At 41.0% G+C, this 17,524-nt stretch overlaps 4 protein-coding genes across 4 annotated transcripts in view; 2 read left to right on the top strand and 2 right to left on the bottom strand.

Annotated features, from left to right (window-relative positions):
* The first annotated feature begins 113 nt into the window (after nucleotides 1-113).
* enosf1 (enolase superfamily member 1) lies at nucleotides 114-5,179 on the top strand. Its single transcript, XM_034146579.1, has 15 exons — nucleotides 114-270; nucleotides 349-451; nucleotides 1,581-1,696; nucleotides 2,281-2,367; nucleotides 2,452-2,478; nucleotides 2,556-2,628; nucleotides 2,709-2,747; nucleotides 2,934-3,016; nucleotides 3,094-3,216; nucleotides 3,293-3,427; nucleotides 3,803-3,844; nucleotides 3,918-4,047; nucleotides 4,332-4,431; nucleotides 4,531-4,612; nucleotides 5,028-5,179. The coding sequence occupies exons 1-15, from the start codon at nucleotides 190-192 to the stop codon at nucleotides 5,118-5,120; spliced, it is 1,314 nt and encodes a 437-aa protein (XP_034002470.1). The 5' UTR covers nucleotides 114-189; the 3' UTR covers nucleotides 5,121-5,179.
* An 18-nt stretch (nucleotides 5,180-5,197) lies between these two features.
* tyms (thymidylate synthetase) lies at nucleotides 5,198-11,611 on the bottom strand. Its single transcript, XM_034146590.1, has 8 exons — nucleotides 11,595-11,611; nucleotides 10,172-10,449; nucleotides 6,848-6,921; nucleotides 6,608-6,782; nucleotides 6,212-6,313; nucleotides 5,940-6,115; nucleotides 5,780-5,851; nucleotides 5,198-5,611 (listed from the first exon to the last, which is right to left on the bottom strand). The coding sequence occupies exons 2-8, from the start codon at nucleotides 10,395-10,397 to the stop codon at nucleotides 5,474-5,476; spliced, it is 963 nt and encodes a 320-aa protein (XP_034002481.1). The 5' UTR covers nucleotides 10,398-10,449; nucleotides 11,595-11,611; the 3' UTR covers nucleotides 5,198-5,473.
* A 506-nt stretch (nucleotides 11,612-12,117) lies between these two features.
* Nucleotides 12,118-16,393, bottom strand: LOC117497871 (clusterin-like protein 1). Its single transcript, XM_034149905.1, is given in 8 exon segments — nucleotides 12,118-12,318; nucleotides 12,721-12,935; nucleotides 13,260-13,388; nucleotides 13,465-13,891; nucleotides 13,993-14,051; nucleotides 14,054-14,159; nucleotides 16,068-16,216; nucleotides 16,300-16,393. Coding segments are annotated over 8 exon segments (1,377 nt in total). The 5' UTR covers nucleotides 16,391-16,393.
* Nucleotides 13,749-17,524, top strand: part of LOC117497103 (collectin-12-like) — a 36,432-nt gene continuing 32,656 nt past the window's right edge. Inside the window, exon 1 of the mRNA XM_034148995.1 lies at nucleotides 13,749-13,800. The gene's annotated coding sequence lies outside the window, so the exon portion shown is untranslated. The remainder of the gene's footprint in view (nucleotides 13,801-17,524) is intronic.

Raw genomic sequence — 17,524 nt, 5'->3', positions numbered from 1 at the left:
AGTCCAGTGTTCTTTTTTTAATTATTACATGTTTGATATGTCTCTTTAAGTGTCAGGTGGGTATGTCTATGGTTTAAACCAATTGCAGGCTGAGGTGGGTGGGATCAACTTCTACAGATCACAGGTCACTTTGAAATAAACACTCTAACGTTGACTGAATCACAAGACTAATGTAAACCCAGTGGGAAAATGTTGCACACAATTATCAGTTTGACGGTCAGGGATGTGAGATTTCCGACGTCTTTGGAGCAACACGGCTCCGATGCAATGGTAAGGAAGTGTGTGCAGCTGTAGTGCAGTGTGCTATATTTCTGTTACATTGGCATGGACTAACTATCCGCTGTGAAGCACACAGACCCGGATTATTCCGCCGCTTATGTGGTCATCGACACGGACTGCGGGTTGAAGGGCTTCGGCCTCACTTTCACTCTGGGGAAAGGCACGGAGATTGGTAAGATTTACCAGAAACACAATGTAGCTTCTTTAAATACCAAAACACGATATGTAGCCCACTATCACTGGTTTCCAACATAGGGGTCCCGACCTCCACTAGGGTTCGCCAAAGTTTAAAATGGGGTCGTGAGTCATTCAAACCGAGTAAAACGTTTAAATATATAAATTATTAACAGTTGGCTTATATCTCAACCTTTCATACAATTCTATAAAAAAAAAGGAATTTAATTATTATTTTTAAAGTTTTTTTTGTTGTTATTAAAATAAAGGACATGGTAAATGGCCTTGTCCTGCATTAGCAAAGTAAGCAGTTTAAACACATACAAAAAATAATAAAGGAATTGCCAAGCTTAAAGAAGCTAGTTTATGTTTGATTCAATGGATTGAAATGCATTACTCACAGGAAATAATCAGCTAAAAATTCATCGAAATCACTATTTTTCATCATACTCATTTTTTTTATTAATTTAACAGTTAAACTAATTATAAAGTGCCTGTTGTGTAAAGTTGCAATACAACGTGCTATGAAAATGCAACAATACAATAACATAGCACAGTTGTTAAATGCTGTTCAGTTATTGTTGAACACAATATGAAAGATTTAATAAATTATGTCTCTTAGTTAGGTTACTCCATCAATTAAAAAAAAAAAAAAAATGTTACTACCTTTTGGTTACTCTTACATCCAAGGGCTACTAATAAACTCTGAATTTGTTTCCTTGTATTGAAATACCACTTCTTTCAAGTTCCAATATTACAGTATATATTTTAGTTAATGCTAAAATGCTAGGCTACTATTTTATTAATAAAAAGTTATTGGCCTGCCTACATACACATTATTCAGAATAAATCTTTCTCGTAGCTCTTCCAGCTACATAAAACAAACATAATAGTTAAGACCATGGTGATAAATAAACTTCTTAATAATCAAATGTTACATTTTCTGTCTTGATGTGTGCAAAGTTGAACCAAACACTGCCACCTTGTGGTAATGTTTATTAAACAATACAACCAATTTTAGTCTGTTCAAAGATGAGCACAGTGTAAAAATTGTACATTTGAAGTTTGGCTTTCTTTTGCTCTTCTCCTGTTTAGAGTCTGAATTCTGTTTTATTATATCCCCGCAGTGGTGTGTGCTGTGGAGGCTCTAGCTGGACTGGTTGTTGGGAAATCCTTGCAGGGGATTGTGAGTGACTTCCGTGGATTCTACCGCCTCCTGACCAGTGATAGCCAGATGAGATGGGTGAGAACAGGGACTCAAGCACTGCAAAATAAAATGTAAATAAATGTGTGAACTGTTTTTTTACATATGATATTGAAAAGACTTGCATGTACTTGAATCTAGTTTCTAAATGTCCTCAAGTCCTGATCAAGACTGATGGGCCAAGGCAAATACATGTGCCAAATCCAGGCTTTTCAAAAAGTAATATAAAGAAGAGGCTCTTTGAAATAAAAATAAAATTGATTCATAATGAGTGCAAAGGGTATCAAATATACCCCATTCACACCAACGGTGTTTCGGGGCCGGTTCGGTAGAAAACATCTACTTTCTGAAGGTCCCAATGTCCTGGTTAAGAGTGCTGACTGACAGTCAAGTAGAATGGGCTCTTTGGATACAAAGAATATCAATTTATAAGAATCTAGTGTGTGAAGGTCCCAAAGGCCTGGGTAATGATAGTATACTTAGAAAAAACAACATAACTCTCTAACTACATCATTCATTCACAGGTTTTAATTGAGCTTTTAGTTTTTCCCCAATATGCACAATTTTTTACCCCAATTTCGATGCACAACCCATGTAATGTTAAAAACGGTTGTGTTATCCAGCTAGGCCCAGAGAAAGGAGTGATCCACCTGGCCACAGCTGCAGTCCTGAATGCTGTGTGGGACCTGTGGGCAAGGGCAGAGGGCAAGGTCAGAACTTTTTTGATGAGTCATGATTAGAAAAACTCATTTTCCTTCACAAGCCTCCTGACTCATGGTGTTTTTTTCCTGCAGCCACTGTGGAAGCTTCTTGTTGATATGGTGAGTCATGGGAAATTTGATTTACGTCCAGGATGTGACCACAAGGGAAATATCATGATTTATATGTGTCAATTTAGAATCCCAAGCAGGTTATCTCATGCATTGACTTCAGATACATCACTGACGCTCTTACAGAGGAGGAGGCTCTAGGTGAGACTGATCCAGAAAATAAATCTCTTTTCCTGAGTGCACTGTAGTGAAGGCAACACTCTATCTGCTTCTCTTTTCAGACATACTCGTGAAAGCACAAGAGGACAAGCAGCACAGAGGTGAGCACACTATCAAGAGTCATTAATTACATGGCTGAATGGGATTTTGCAGAGCGAAATTGCCTCTTTAGAAACTACCAGGAGTGCTTTAAGCATGCATAATAGGTCCCTGCACTTCATGGTCGCTCTATTAAAACACACTTCTCCTCAGGTGTATATTAACTGTGTGCTTCTCTCGCCCCCCAGAGGAGGAAATGCTGAAAGAGGGTTATCCTGCTTACACCACTTCCTGTGCATGGCTCAACTACCCAGACCAGCAGCTCCAACAGGTCTCTATACCAATAATATCTCAGGTTTAACAAATCATGAAAATAACAGTGACAATGACAGTTGTGTGTTTTTCAAGCTCTGCACAGATGCTCTTAAAAGTGGTTGGACTAAATTCAAGGTGAAAGTAGGCGCTGATCTACAGGACGACATACGCCGGTGCCGCCTTATAAGGAAAATGATTGGGCCGGAAAACACTTTGGTAATGTTGGTTTCCCCTAACCAATTGTATTTACATTAGACACAAGTGTACTAGTTATGTGTGTTTTTGCATTCAGATGATTGATGCCAACCAGAGGTGGGATGTAGCCGAGGCCATCAGCTGGGTGTCCAGCCTGGCGGAGTTTAAACCTCTCTGGATCGAGGAGCCCACGTCTCCTGATGACATCCTGGGTCACGCTGCTATCTCCAAGGTGAGAGAGAACACACTCACACTAAACACAGTCACCCATATGGAGAAAGAGACAAAATCCTTCTCTGTGGTTCTTTGTGTCTGATTGTGGTATTTAATGTTGTGTGTGTGTGCCTTCTGCATCTATTTGTGGCCATTCATTCTCTTTTTGGTCATTTTGTCACATAGTGGGGTTTTTTTGTTCACGTTTGCATCCCCTTGTGGTTGTAATGTGTCCGTTTGTCTTTTTTTATTTCATTTTAGAAGTCATGTTTCTTCTTTTTGTATTTGTTTTTTTTGTCCCGTTGCCTGCCTGGACCCCTGGGCCTGTGCCCAGTTGGCCTGATCACTAATCTATTTATGTAAAAGACTGATAAAAGATGTTCTGTCGCTTCAGGCTTTGGCTCCTCTCGGGATCGGAGTGGCGACAGGAGAGCAGGTCAGTGTTTGTTCCAGTGTACATACCACCGGCTGATGAATTGATGGTTAGTTGGTAACTGTTTCCTCTGCAGTGTCACAACAGGGTGATGTTTAAACAGTTCCTCCAGGCCTCGGCCCTGCAGTTTGTCCAGATAGACTGCTGTCGGCTGGGCAGTGTCAACGAGAACCTGGCAGTGCTGCTGATGGCCCACAAGTTCCAGGGTATAAACAAAGACATTCATTCCCAAATAATCATATATGTAGCCCTAAAAAAGACAATATGAAGATTTAAAGAGTCTGAAATGTGCCAAAAAGAAGTAAAAGGTTATTAGATATGTAAAAAATATAACGTTTTCTACCATCTGATTGGAGGTCAATGGAAAACTATGAACTACATTTTTACTTTTTTATTAAAAGGATTTCTAATATGTGTATTCAGCATATTCTTAGTGTGATATCTGTATGAAAAGCATGGCTACATTACACATACTATGTTTTTCCCATAGTGCCTGTGTGTCCTCATGCTGGAGGCGTCGGTCTCTGTGAACTCGTCCAGCATCTGATTCTGTTCGACTACATCTGTGTGTCTGCAAGCCTCAGCAATCGGTAATAGCAGGCTTTGCTTCTGTCACAATTAAGAGCTCTTGACTGTAAGTGATCATTCATTTATAATCGGCACTATTTTTCCTCCCCATCTCTTTCTAGAATGTGTGAATATGTGGACCACCTGCATGAACACTTCACCAGTCCTGTGGTGATTCACGACGCGTGCTACATGCCTCCCAAGGTAAGACGGACAGATGGCAACTATAATTTAACAAACTAAGATCTGAAAATATTTCCAAAAGAAATCTCTGCATAAGTCTTTAAAAACGCTAATGTTTATCCTATCATCGTCTAAGTCAGTGCTGGAATTTCTTCCAAAACTCTTAAATAAAAAGCATCAGAATATGACTACATTACATAAAGTGAAAGCAATATAATGTCATAATGTATTATAATCATGAATACCTATTTATTCTCAATGCCTACATGTCAGTTTTCTTATGTATTACAATATATACTGCTGGCAAGATTTTGAATATCACCAAAGGATCAATAAAGTTGTATCTTTATCTTAACTGATAATAATTTAAATGTGCTTAGTTACTTTCCAGCAGTGTTTCAGTGTTGTTTGAGTACACTGTGCTTATTGTTCTCAGGATCCAGGCTACTCTTGTGAGATGCTGGAATCATCAGTGCAGAGACACCAGTACCCTGAAGGAGATGTATGGAAACAGCTTAAAAACAAATAAGGACTTCATCTGAGACATTTAACAAAAAATGTGCTTAAGTCTAACAGTATAATAGACCGGAAAAAAATGCAAGAGTAGAAATGTAGCAGAAACTTTAAGTGTGCTAGGCTTCTGTCAGACATAACAATTATGTACAAATCCAGCTGACATTTAATTTACAAATTATAAAGGGAAATGGCAAAAACACAATTTACAAGAACTTGATACTTTACTAAATAAAAAATAATAATAAAAAAAATTATTTGAAAGAAATTAATTTTGCAACATTGGATTAAATGACACATAAAAAGCAACATGAAAATAGATCTTCTAGGCACTTTCCACACATAATAATCCCTATTAAACTGTTATTTTTACACAGCCATCTGCATCTTAATGGTGGGATGAGGGTTGTAGTCGCAGATCTCAAAGTCCTCTGCACGGAAATCATCGATGCTCTCAACTTTCCTCAGGATCTTCAGCTTGGGGAGAGGACGGATCTCCCTCTGAAGCTGCAAAAATAGACAGAAGTGTCATAATATTAATACATGGTATTTATATAGTGCTTTTCCTGGTGCTCAAAGATGGTTCACAAGTTAATAAATAAAGAATAGACTAAATAAACACCTAGACTAAGTGTAGGTTTGAATTAGAAAGCTGTCTTTAACTAAGTAACCCACCTGTACTTTTAGGGGTTCGATGTGGTTGATGTAGATGTGAGCGTCGCCCAGCGTGTGAACAAAGTCACCAGGCTGAAGATAAGGAGTAAAAAACAAACTGTCAGGTGAACGTAATACCAAACGCTAAAAGTGAGATTTGACAAAAGCACAGTGCTCTTACCTTGAGTCCAGTGATGTGTGCGATCATGTAGGTCAGAAGTGCGTAGCTGGCGATATTGAAAGGCACCCCGAGGCCCATATCACCCGAGCGCTGGTACAGCTGACAGGACAGCTCACCGTCACACACGTAGAACTGACACAGGGCGTGGCAGGGGGGCAGAGCCATCTGGGGCAGGTCTACATGAGAAGGAGACATTCAAAATGATGCATCGCACTACAATCAGAGTCAAGGAGAACCTAGCAGTTTAGGGATTTAAAATGTTGATGCCACACCTTTTGGGTTCCATGCGCACATCATGATGCGTCTGTCCTCTGGATTGGTGTTGATGGTGTCAATGATATTCTGCAGCTGGTCAACACCCTGTCCTGTGTAATCTGTAAAAAACATTACATATTGGTTCTTTTGAGATCTGAGGCACAGTAATCTGTTATGAGTCTGCTAAAATAGATTTTATTAAATAATATTTTACAAGTTGTGGCTTATTCACTCTTTTTCGAGGAGTTTGAGATAAAAAACAATTATTTCCAGTACCCAAACAATGTATAGTGTTGTTGCATAACTCAATATAAAAAAAATACAGATGCATAAATCCTTCAAAATTAGAAAGTGGGATATACACTTAAACTATGTATCAAACAACAAAAACAGTCAACTCTGGGCTGCTTTACCTGTGTGCATGTTTGTGTACTCGGCACCAAAGTGCCTCCACTGGAACCCGTACACAGGTCCCAGGTCGCCCTCCTCTCTCTCAGTGAACCCAAGCTTGTCCAGGAAGGCCCGGGAACCGTTGGCTTCCCAAATCTTCACCCCTTTCGCCGACAGCTCCTTGGCATTTGTTGATCCCTGTGATGACACAAAACTATAAAAACTGTGTATGTGGGTGGAAAGAAAAAGAGGTCAATCCTCACCTTAATGAACCACAGCAATTCTTCAAGGATCCCTTTCCAAAACACTCTCTTGGTCGTCAGCAGGGGAAACTGGTCTATGAATAAAAGCAGCGTTATTTGACATTACAGACTAGTAGCCGTATAATAAATAAAATGAAATAAAATCGGAATGTACATTGTTACAGCAAAAAGGGAAGATGGAGACAAAAAAAAAAGTAAAGATTATTCTAATTTACAAGTCGCATTCAAAGTAGATTCTACTAATTTCACATAAGTGTAATTGCACAACAGTCTTGTTTGTTATATTATTGCACATTGGTGTAATTACAGTGTGAGTATGGGGGTCTACCAGGGCCATGCTGGTTGGAAAGCCTGATCGCTGCAGGGAGAGCGGGCCTGCGATATCTCTGTGAAACACCGCGGGTGAAGCAGCCTGTCACGGAAGGAGCTGAACAGTGCAGCGGACAGACAGTATGGCTGCCATTCTCCGGCAGCCATACTGTCTGCTCCCTGGATGTTCACTGGTGTGGCGGAGAGTGTCGGAGCCGTCTGAAATCCCACACCAACTCCTTGGTCTTCCCTGTGTGGAGCTGGACGTCCTGGGTCAGTTCCCTGTACTCCCTGTTGTCCTCGTTGAAGATGAAGCCGACGATGGCCGAGTCGTCAGAGAACTTCTGCAGGTGGCAGGTCGCACTGTAGAGGGTGAAGAGAAACCGCGCCAGCACCGCCCCCTGGGGGGCCCCCGTACTGCAGATGATGGTGTCTTACTGACACTCCTTTGTCCTCACGTACTGCGGACGGTTGGTGAGGTAGTCCAGGATCCAGGCGATGAGATGGCGATCCGCCCCCAAGAGCTGCAGCTTGTCTCTCAGAAGCAGGGGCTGGATGGTGTTCCCCAGCCTTCTCCAGGTGAGAGGGACCTCTGCAGCAGGTAGATGACAGCGTCCTCCACCCCGATGTCAGGCGAACTGCAGCGGGTCCATCTATGTCCTCACACGGGGCCGAAGGTGTCCAAGGACCAGCCTTTCCAGGGTCTTCATCAGCTGTGATGTCAGCTCCGCCGACCGGTAGCTGTTGAAATCCTTCGGGGGGTCTTTCGCGCAGGTATCACACATGACGTCTTCCACAGTAGTGGTACCCTCCCTTGCTTCAGGCTCAGGTTGAAGAGGAAGTCCACCACCCCACACAACTGGTCTGCGCAGGATTTGAGGAGCCTTGAGCTGATGCCATCTGGACCTCGAATGCAGTGCAGCAGGGGGGAATGGGGCCAGGGAATGGGGCCAGGGAGGGGCGCCAGACTGGTCAAATCTGTTAAAGAAAATGTTCAGGTCGTTTGCCCACTGTTGGCCCCCCTGGACCTGAGAGTCTGGCTCTTTGTAGCCAGTGATGGTTTTTAGGCCTCTCCAGACACAGCTGACGTTCCTCTGCTGCAACTGTACCTCCATCCTCTTCCTGTAGCAATTATTATTATTACAAAAATCTGACCAAGATATGGATAAGAAATGTTAACAGTTGAACATTTTTGTAATAAAGTAACCGGTCAGTTCTCCCTGGTGGAGAAACGATGTACTGCTGATACCAGAGACATAACTTTGGCATTTCAGTACCACTCCATTAAAATGCAGAAACGGTGTACTTCTTACTCTTACTGTTCGTCTGACAGCAGCCAGCTCTGTCCCCGTTGTTTTCACAAACACCCCCGCCTCTGTTAGTACACATTTACTGACATAAACATTTGTATCATCTGTTGTAGACCCAAATACATTAAATAAAATAAGAACTCATTCTCAAAAAAGATAAACGCCATTCTTAAAATGTATAAACGAACAATAGTTAGATTAATATTGATTAGAGTGCACAATAGAAATAAAATAATTCAGAAGAAAAAGAGATATGTTATCTATCAAAACCCAGTTAGATTAACATTCATTGGACTGCACACTTTGTTTGTTTGTGTGGATATGTAGCAAATTAACATTTTAAATAGTACTTAATGACTGACTGAATGGAAATGACAATAAATGAAAATGTAAAACGAAAAAAGCGATCATGAAAATGATTTGACCACTTTGTTGTTCAGATATATCACATATTTGTAATTAAATAATACATTAATTGAATCAAAACACAATATAAACTGAGGAGTGACTCTCATGAGTTTCATGTATTTTCTTCACGCTGGGAAACTGCTCTCATGTCAAGAAGCATCAGATCAGTGCATGCGCTGCATCGTCCAATCAGTGAGCGATACACAGTAAGGGGGCGGGGCGCGTATCTGAGGATTTCATCGGAGGATGGTCTGGTAGTTCCTCGATTATCGCTCCTCCATTATCGATCCTCGGGCCGTTTCTCAATCGCGAGTATATTGGCTTCCAAGCCAATATTTCAAGGATGCTACGTCATCGAGTGCCGCCGAAGGACTGTTCCAACCTCCAGCATACTTGGAATTCCACCGAGGCCGCGTCCTTGGTTTGGGGGAAATTTCGAGGCTGCACATGGGTAGACTTCGCGTCCTTAAAATCCCCACAATGCTTTGCGCATGGACCAATTTCCCCAAATCTGTGGCGGAAGATGTAAGGCGGGGCCTCTCATATGACGCAAACCTGCACACTTGCTAGCCTGTTCCACTCTTCGTTTTCCGAATGCCAGGAAGTATTCTTGCCTTGCTTCTGAAGCAAGATGCTCGGCTCGGCTGTGCTACCAAGCCAGCATCCTCGCGATTGAGAAACGGCCTCGGTCCTCCGGCAAAAATAAGCGCCATGGGACGCTACTCCAGATGGCGCAGACAAATCAACTTCCGGTGATACCGAGGAAAGGAAAATAACCGACTTGAGATGCAGCCTGAGTCGTGATCATGAGTCGTGTCCGTGCCTGTTGCTGTGTTCCTGAGTCGTGGGTGTGCCTGTCTCTGTGTTCTTGTCTCTGTGTTCTTCTAGCCTGTTGCTCACCTTTTCTTTGATGGCTCCCACAGGATTGTTGACATCCACCTGGATTCATCATCTTCTTATTTATAGACAAATGCATTTTCGAGCATTTGGACTACCTATGTTGCAAGTGTTTTATGTGCACACGACATATGACACGTCTGTCCGTCATGGGAGAGGGATCTCTCCTCTCACTCTCCCCGAAGTTTCTAACATGTTTCCCCATATTCTGTAAAAACTGTTAAGTCCACTGAGACAAATGTAAAATGGGAGATATTGGGTTATATGAATACACTTTGATTCATTGATACTTCAAATGAAAGGAAAACCTCCTGCACAATTGTTTGTTAGAATAACTAACAAGTGCACATGCATAATAGACTAATACATACAGAACAATAAAGGGTATAATGTGACAGACCTCGCAAGCTGTATCTAGCCTGAGTCCCGAACACAGACACTACTCCAGTCCCGGTTCTGTCCCCCTTGGTTCGGCCGTTCTGCATGATGTATTCAATCTGATCCAAATACCCGCGTTCATCACAGAAAACACCAAAGTTCTTCTTCTTCTCCTCCACCACCGACGTCTGGGTCTGTTTCGCCGTCTCCCAGCCCTGCGATACGTGTATTTTTGAAGTGGCAGGCATGTTGAGGGAATAAGAGTATTTGACAGACAGAGCTGTTTTGTTTTTGTTCGATTTGAAGTAGTGATGTGTCGGTCGCGAACGAGCCGGCTCAAAGAGCCGGCTCTTTTAAGTGAACGACGGGAGCCGGCTCGCGCCCGCGAACGAGCCGTTTTTTTTTGTTATTTTGTTGTTAAGTAATACAAGACAGAATGATATGATGATCTCCGCGCTACAGCTGCTCCGTGCATGCATGCAGTGACATGTAATATCCAAGGATTAGAGACTGTTGGATGCTGCTGTACTGAGCATTGCAATATATTTATTTTCACTATGTCATTTATTTATGATTATCCTTGGGCTCAGCAAAGATTTGATGTCAGCTGTTGCTGTCTTTTTTTCTATAGTTAATACTGAAATAGAGCCCTGCTGTTTAGTCAGGGCCTTTTCTTTAAATATAATTTTAAAATGTCGATACAGTAGCCCCTTTATTTAAATGTCTATGCTTAAGTTTTTATCTCAATCTCAATCTTTATTTATTTATATAGCACATTTAAAACAACCTTCAGTTGACCAAAGTGCTGTACAGGCAATACATATTAAATAACACAATGGGAGTACAATAATAAAACAATAATTAAAAACATGATAAAAAGCACAACTAGAAAAATATTTAAAAAAAACACATACAAATGTAAAAATGTAATGTTCAACTAGTATTAAAAGCCAGTGCAAAGAGGTGAGTTTTTAGCTGAGATTTAAAAAGTTCAATAGACTCAGCAGTCCGGATATATACTGGGAGGCTGTTCCACAGTCTAGGAGCTGCAACACTGAAAGCCCTGTCACCTCGGGTTTTTTTATAGGTGTTGCTATCTGCTTTGTGTAGCGTGGTTCAAGCAAGTCAGTGCATTCATTGGGTGGTATCAGAGAGATACAAGGGTCTGTAAATGCAATGAAAACTGGCCACAGCAAATAATTGATATTAAACATGTAATTTTTACTTTTGAATACTTCAGTACAAAGGATGTATTGAATAATTTAAGTGATATGTGTACACATATAAATCATGAGTCAAAACAGGGCTACATTTGATTGAATTATAAAAGGTATAATATGTAGTAAACTGAAGAGCCGTTTGGGAGCCGAAAGAGCCGGCTCTTCTTGGTGAGCCGAGCCAAATGATCCGGCTCACCAAGAAGAGCCGGAATTCCCATCACTAATTTGAAGCGGGAGTTTTTCCCGGGTAACTTAACTCAACTCTCGCGAGAGTAGTACGCCCCTTTTTATTACTTTACAACAAAAACTCAGACCGGAACAGATTCACTTTTGCCTGCCAAAAGCCAAAAGGGACTCGGAAAGACAAATACAATTATATAAATAAATAAATTATACTTAAAAAGCAAAACAAAAGTAATTTCAGTCATTTAAAACAAGTACAATGTGGGAAAACGGAAAAATTGAAATAAATCATATTTTCAACACGTTTTAGTTATATTAACTAAACATAAATTCATTATCTGTATAGTACCACATTTATTTATAATTAAGGTAATTGTAATTTCTCAATGCTGTTGTATCCACATTTAAATTGCAGTACTGTTTTTAAAGAATTAGTTTCAGTTGTGTAAGATCCAACAATCAAGGCAGTAAACTTAAATATTCCATATAAGCACATTTCATTTTATTTAAATCTAATTGGGTGCACTGCCAGGTGAAGTTGGGAGCCAAATAAACTCCTAAGCCCCTATCTGCTGGGATCAATACCTCTAATCTGCTGTTTATGGAGTATCAGAGCCTCCTGAGCTACATATTGGATAAAAGCTGGGTCCTCCACCTCCAGCTCTGCTGGAACTGTGACAGTTATTGGGGCAGAGTCCAGTATGGTTACCACCACAAGGCTGTCTGCTTTAGGCCTGATGCTTTCTATCTGTTGCTGTGCATCCACCTACAATTTGAGATAAAGTGAAACTGTATCAGTGCTGGTAATACAACAAATCATCTCTGCCTCAAATGCCATACAAATATAACAATAACAAGATTCTTTGACAGCCAAAATAATAATATATATTTGAAAGCTCTATTATACAGTCAGGTCCTATGTCTTTGGTTAGTTTTGTAATTTCGATTTAAAAATAATTAAACATTTCAGGCATCAAGTCTATTATTTTAAACACAATACAAATGGCACAAAACAGGATTATTTTGGTGGCTTTTTGGGGAAGAAATTCACATTATCTAGAAAAATAAAAAGTAATAAAATGCATTTGCCACACAGGAACCTTCAAAACATTCCGGATCACCTACTGTAAGTTAAAGTGTAACACATTCTACACTTCTACCAACGTACTGTGATCACACTGAAGATGTTGTGTGGGCCCGTTGTGCTGTTTGACAGCTGGCTGACCCAGCACAGCCGGTCCTGCATGTTGCTCAGCCACCTCTGTGTGTCCGCTGTGTGTCTCTGCACCAACTGCAGCATGTCGTCGTACTGCTGCTGGGAGGCGTTGAGCAGCAAGTGCATCGCCTCCACCTCAGAGTGTAACTGCTGGACACTGGGACACTCTGTAAGTACAAATCATCACATAGAGAGAACACACAAATCCATGGTGTGCATCGTGAACTCAACTACATGAGGAGATCTTTATTTTATTAATACCCGTGGAGTGAAAGTCAACAATTTACTCATGATCAATAGTATGCCCTTTGAGTTGAAATAGCAAGACTTTAAAGTGAACACTGCAATAAATAAGACATTTTTTAACTGTCCGCCTGGGCAAAAAAGCTTGTTATTTGGGCCAGAATCTGCATTTGAGGTTGAGGTCCTTTTTGCAATAAGCACATAAATGGTGAGCTAAATAGATTTGGAATGATCTCTTCATTATTTACCTTTTAACAGATCATCTTCACACGTCTCGCACAAATGTTGGAGTTGCCAGCACTCTGATGCCTGCCTGCGGAGACGTCTGCAAAGATTTCTGCTCTGGGACGTTCCCAGAGCAGAGAGGGACCCTGCATCTTTGTAGACATACAATCACAGATGTTACGGTGGATATAATTATATAATACACACAAATGTCTTGACATCAGATACCTGTGCTTGGTTGCTGAAAGTACACCTCTGCTTCTTTTATCTCCTCAAATACATTAGCCACTGTGGAGCTCAATTCTTCCAGCACATTCTTCCCGAAGTCAGACACCGAGCCGAGGATTTGATAGAATCCCAGCGTTGTGAAGAAGCCAGGGCTCTGCATGGCTGACACCAGGCTGGGTCTCGACTCTGTGGTGAAGGCTGCCAGGAAGGAGTCCCCAAACACCTGTTCCTTCCTCTTCACCAGCATGATGCTCTGGTTGTACAGGAGGCTGATGTTTGACAGCAACTGGCTGAAGGAAGCATCTGCCTGAAGAAGCTCCAGATCTTCTGTCTCGGGTGAGTCGGTGCGACCCATGTTCTCATCCTTTTTGTAAAGATGCTCTGTGGCCTCCAGCTGGGCGGCTATTTTGCTTAGAAACTCTTCCAACTGCAGAAAGATACATAGAGGAAGCATGAATCCTGTTACAATTTAGTCTTCACCCTTATCCTTTTGAAGCTTAATTATGAAAGAAACATGTTATGTCAAACCTTGAATGAAAATGAGGAGAAGCCACGGTGACATGTAGAGGTGAAGAAGGCCAAGCATCTTCAAGACACGGTCGACACTCCTCAAAGGAAGACTTCGTTACGTCTTGACATTGTTGCTCAGCCTCCTCTAGTTTCAGCTCTGTTTCCCAGACCAGCTGGCTCGCGCCCTGAAGGAACCCCAAAACAGTCATAGATACAGTATATGTTACCTCTTAAAAGGGACCTATTATGCTTTTTGGGGTTTTCCCCCTCCTGTAGTGTGTTATAGGTTTTTCTTGCATGTAAATGCTGCAAAGTCTAAAATACCAAAGTTCCCTTCCGAGGGAGTTTCTCTCCCACACACTCCCACCCTGCCTGATCGTGTCCATTGGACTCATTTGTTTACTTCCGTAATGACATCACTATGTAACATTGCACTTCTATTGGCTAGCGCTCCAACACATATACTTGATAGGCTAAGGGGCGGGAAATCTCTAAGCAGTTTACTAATCACAACAGAGCTTGCCAGCTAACCAATCAGAGCAGACTGGGCTCTGGTTTCAGACAGAGGGTGAAAAGCAAGGAGACATGTCACAGTAGAGGCACTACATAGAAATATGAACCTAAAAATGAGAATAGGGCCCATTTAATAAGCCTAAGAGGATAGGAAGTGGTTGGAGCCTTCACACAAAGCCCTTTTATTTTGAAACCACATTAAAAACAAAATTACAGTAAAACGTCAACCCTGATAGGCCCACTCCCACAAGGATGTTTCACCCTCTGCTTTGATGTCTGTCTGCGTGGCTTTGCCTTTATGAGGCAGAAAAAATGTATTGGGTTTCAGAATATCGCACAAAGACTGGCATGGAACTGTTCAACTACACTGTTCTTCAAGTGTGTTTGAATGCAGCCTGACTTCTTGGTATTTTGATGTGAAGAAACACAATGTATACCAAGTATTACCAACTACACTGTTCTTCAAGTGTGTTTGAATGCAGCCTGACTTCTTGGTATTTTGATGTGAAGAAACACAATGTATACCAAGTATTACCAACTACACTGTTCTTCAAGTATGTTTGAATGCAGCCTGACTTCTTGGTATTTTGATGTGAAGAAACACAATGTATACCAAGTATTACCAACTACACTGTTCTTCAAGTGTGTTTGAATGCAGCCTGACTTCTTGGTATTTTGATGTGAAGAAACACAATGTATACCAAGTATTACCAACTACACTGTTCTTCAAGTGTGTTTGAATACAGCCTGACTTCTTGGTATTTTAATGTTAAAAAGAAATTAACAGTAAAACTTCAACCCTGATAGGCCCACTCCCACAAGGATGTGTCACCCTCTGCTTTGATGTCTGTCTGCGTGGCTTTGCCTTTATGAGGCAGAAAAAAATGTATTGGGTTTCAGAATATCGCACAAAGACTGGCATGGAACTGTTCAACTACACTGTTCTTCAAGTGTGTTTGAATGCAGCCTGACTTCTTGGTATTTTGATGTGAAGAAACACAATGTATACCAAGTATTACCAACTACACTGTTCTTCAAGTATGTTTGAATGCAGCCTGACTTCTTGGTATTTTGATGTGAAGAAACACAATGTATACCAAGTATTACCAACTACACTGTTCTTCAAGTATGTTTGAATGCAGCCTGACTTCTTGGTATTTTGATGTGAAGAAACACAATGTATACCAAGTATTACCAACTACACTGTTCTTCAAGTGTGTTTGAATGCAGCCTGACTTCTTGGTATTTTGATGTGAAGAAACACAATGTATACCAAGTATTACCAACTACACTGTTCTTCAAGTGTGTTTGAATACAGCCTGACTTCTTGGTATTTTAATGTTAAAAAGAAATTAACAGTAAAACTTCAACCCTGATAGGCCCACTCCCACAAGGATGTGTCACCCTCTGCTTTGATGTCTGTCTGCGTGGCTTTGCCTTTATGAGGCAGAAAAAATGTATTGGGTTTCAGAATATCGCACAAAGACTGGCATGGAACTGTTCAACTACACTGTTCTTCAAGTGTGTTTGAATGCAGCCTGACTTCTTGGTATTTTGATGTGAAGAAACACAATTTATGCCTTCTTCTTGTCAATGCTGTGCCGCAGGGCGTCCATGAGATTCCTGTGCTTCTCCTCTTTTTTCTCCATCGTTTCCTTCACCCGCTTCACCCCGAGTAACGCTCGCTTTATCTCCTCATCGACACACTGCTCTCCTGCTGCAGACAGCTCTACACAGACAAAGAGACATGCCGTTATTCACCAATATAAGTAAGAAAAAGTACTGTAGGTTTTCTATAGATGAAGGCCTCACTTTTCAGCATGTCCTCGCTCAGTGGAGAGGAATCAGCCGCAGAGACCAGGACTTCAGTAATGCAAATAATTTGAAAAAGCAACCTCTTCATCTTGTCTTGAAAAAAGGAAATCTTTCTCATTATTCTGTCACCACACAGCACCAACAAAGACAGGCTTTGATTGTACTAACTTTAATGGAATATGTAATGTATCTTCCACAAGGTGGTGCCATTTCTTAAGGAGTTACATATAGAGGTCGTTTCAAAATGAATACAACATAATGTGCAACTCATTATCCCAATGTTCATTTATTAGCATGGATTATCACATCAGTGTGGAGCAAAATAAACAAGATTACCGGAAGAGATTTCCATTAACTACAGCTACTGCAGTAGGACTAAATCCCATTACATAATAAGGATAATAGCCATAATACAAGGCAACTTAATTATTTATAAAGAAATGAACACAATTACATTAATTCCTATTTTTGCAACAGTGTGCAACTGTTACTTCTATTGAAACAATGCATACATTTCTGAGTTCATGTATCAATAGAAAAAGACCAAAATAGAACATGAATCAGCGAAAACTGGCACTGAGGCCACCTTCATTGAAGACATGTGTCATATTGCAATGTCTTTCTCAATCATAAATATGTTCATTAACTTAAAAAACACTGACCAGTTTTGTAAATATCCCTGCATCCATGCATGTGTCCCAAAATAAATCAAAACAGAACATTTTAGCTGTACTTGCTGCTACCAAGGATCCTTTTAAAGGGTGGATTTGTGGTTATTCTAGATGCAAAACAGAAACAAAATGACTTGCAAAAGCATATTTACCTTGACAACCTTGCAACACAAGACTCCAGAACAGAAGCAGCAGGTTTTGCTGTTGGAGAGTTGAGAGTGAGGTGCCTGCTTCCTCTAAAGATTGTTCTATTTTTATGGATCTATTCACAAGCACAGATCCTATTAGTGTGTTTGCATTATTAAGCCTTACGCGGCCAGCACAACACATCAATGTCGTTAAGGGCAATCTTAGCGCAGTGGAGAAATGACATGCTCAATTGTTTGCAGGTCTATCTCATTTAATTGTTCCCCTGCAGACTCCTCAGGTCAGACGTTCTGCTCTAATCTCCATCAGACTGACAGTAAGCCTGAGCTTCCTGCAGAGACCTGGCACAAACTGGAGTTAGGCTTTGCTTTGTACTGTAGGCCACAGAAAGTGCAAAAAACAAC

This window comes from Trematomus bernacchii, unplaced genomic scaffold (assembly GCF_902827165.1).
Source record: "Trematomus bernacchii unplaced genomic scaffold, fTreBer1.1, whole genome shotgun sequence".
In the NCBI taxonomy this organism is placed as follows: domain Eukaryota; kingdom Metazoa; phylum Chordata; class Actinopteri; order Perciformes; family Nototheniidae; genus Trematomus; species Trematomus bernacchii.
The sequence above is the reverse complement of the archived record's forward strand: the minus strand, read 5'-3'. Positions and strand labels throughout refer to the sequence as shown.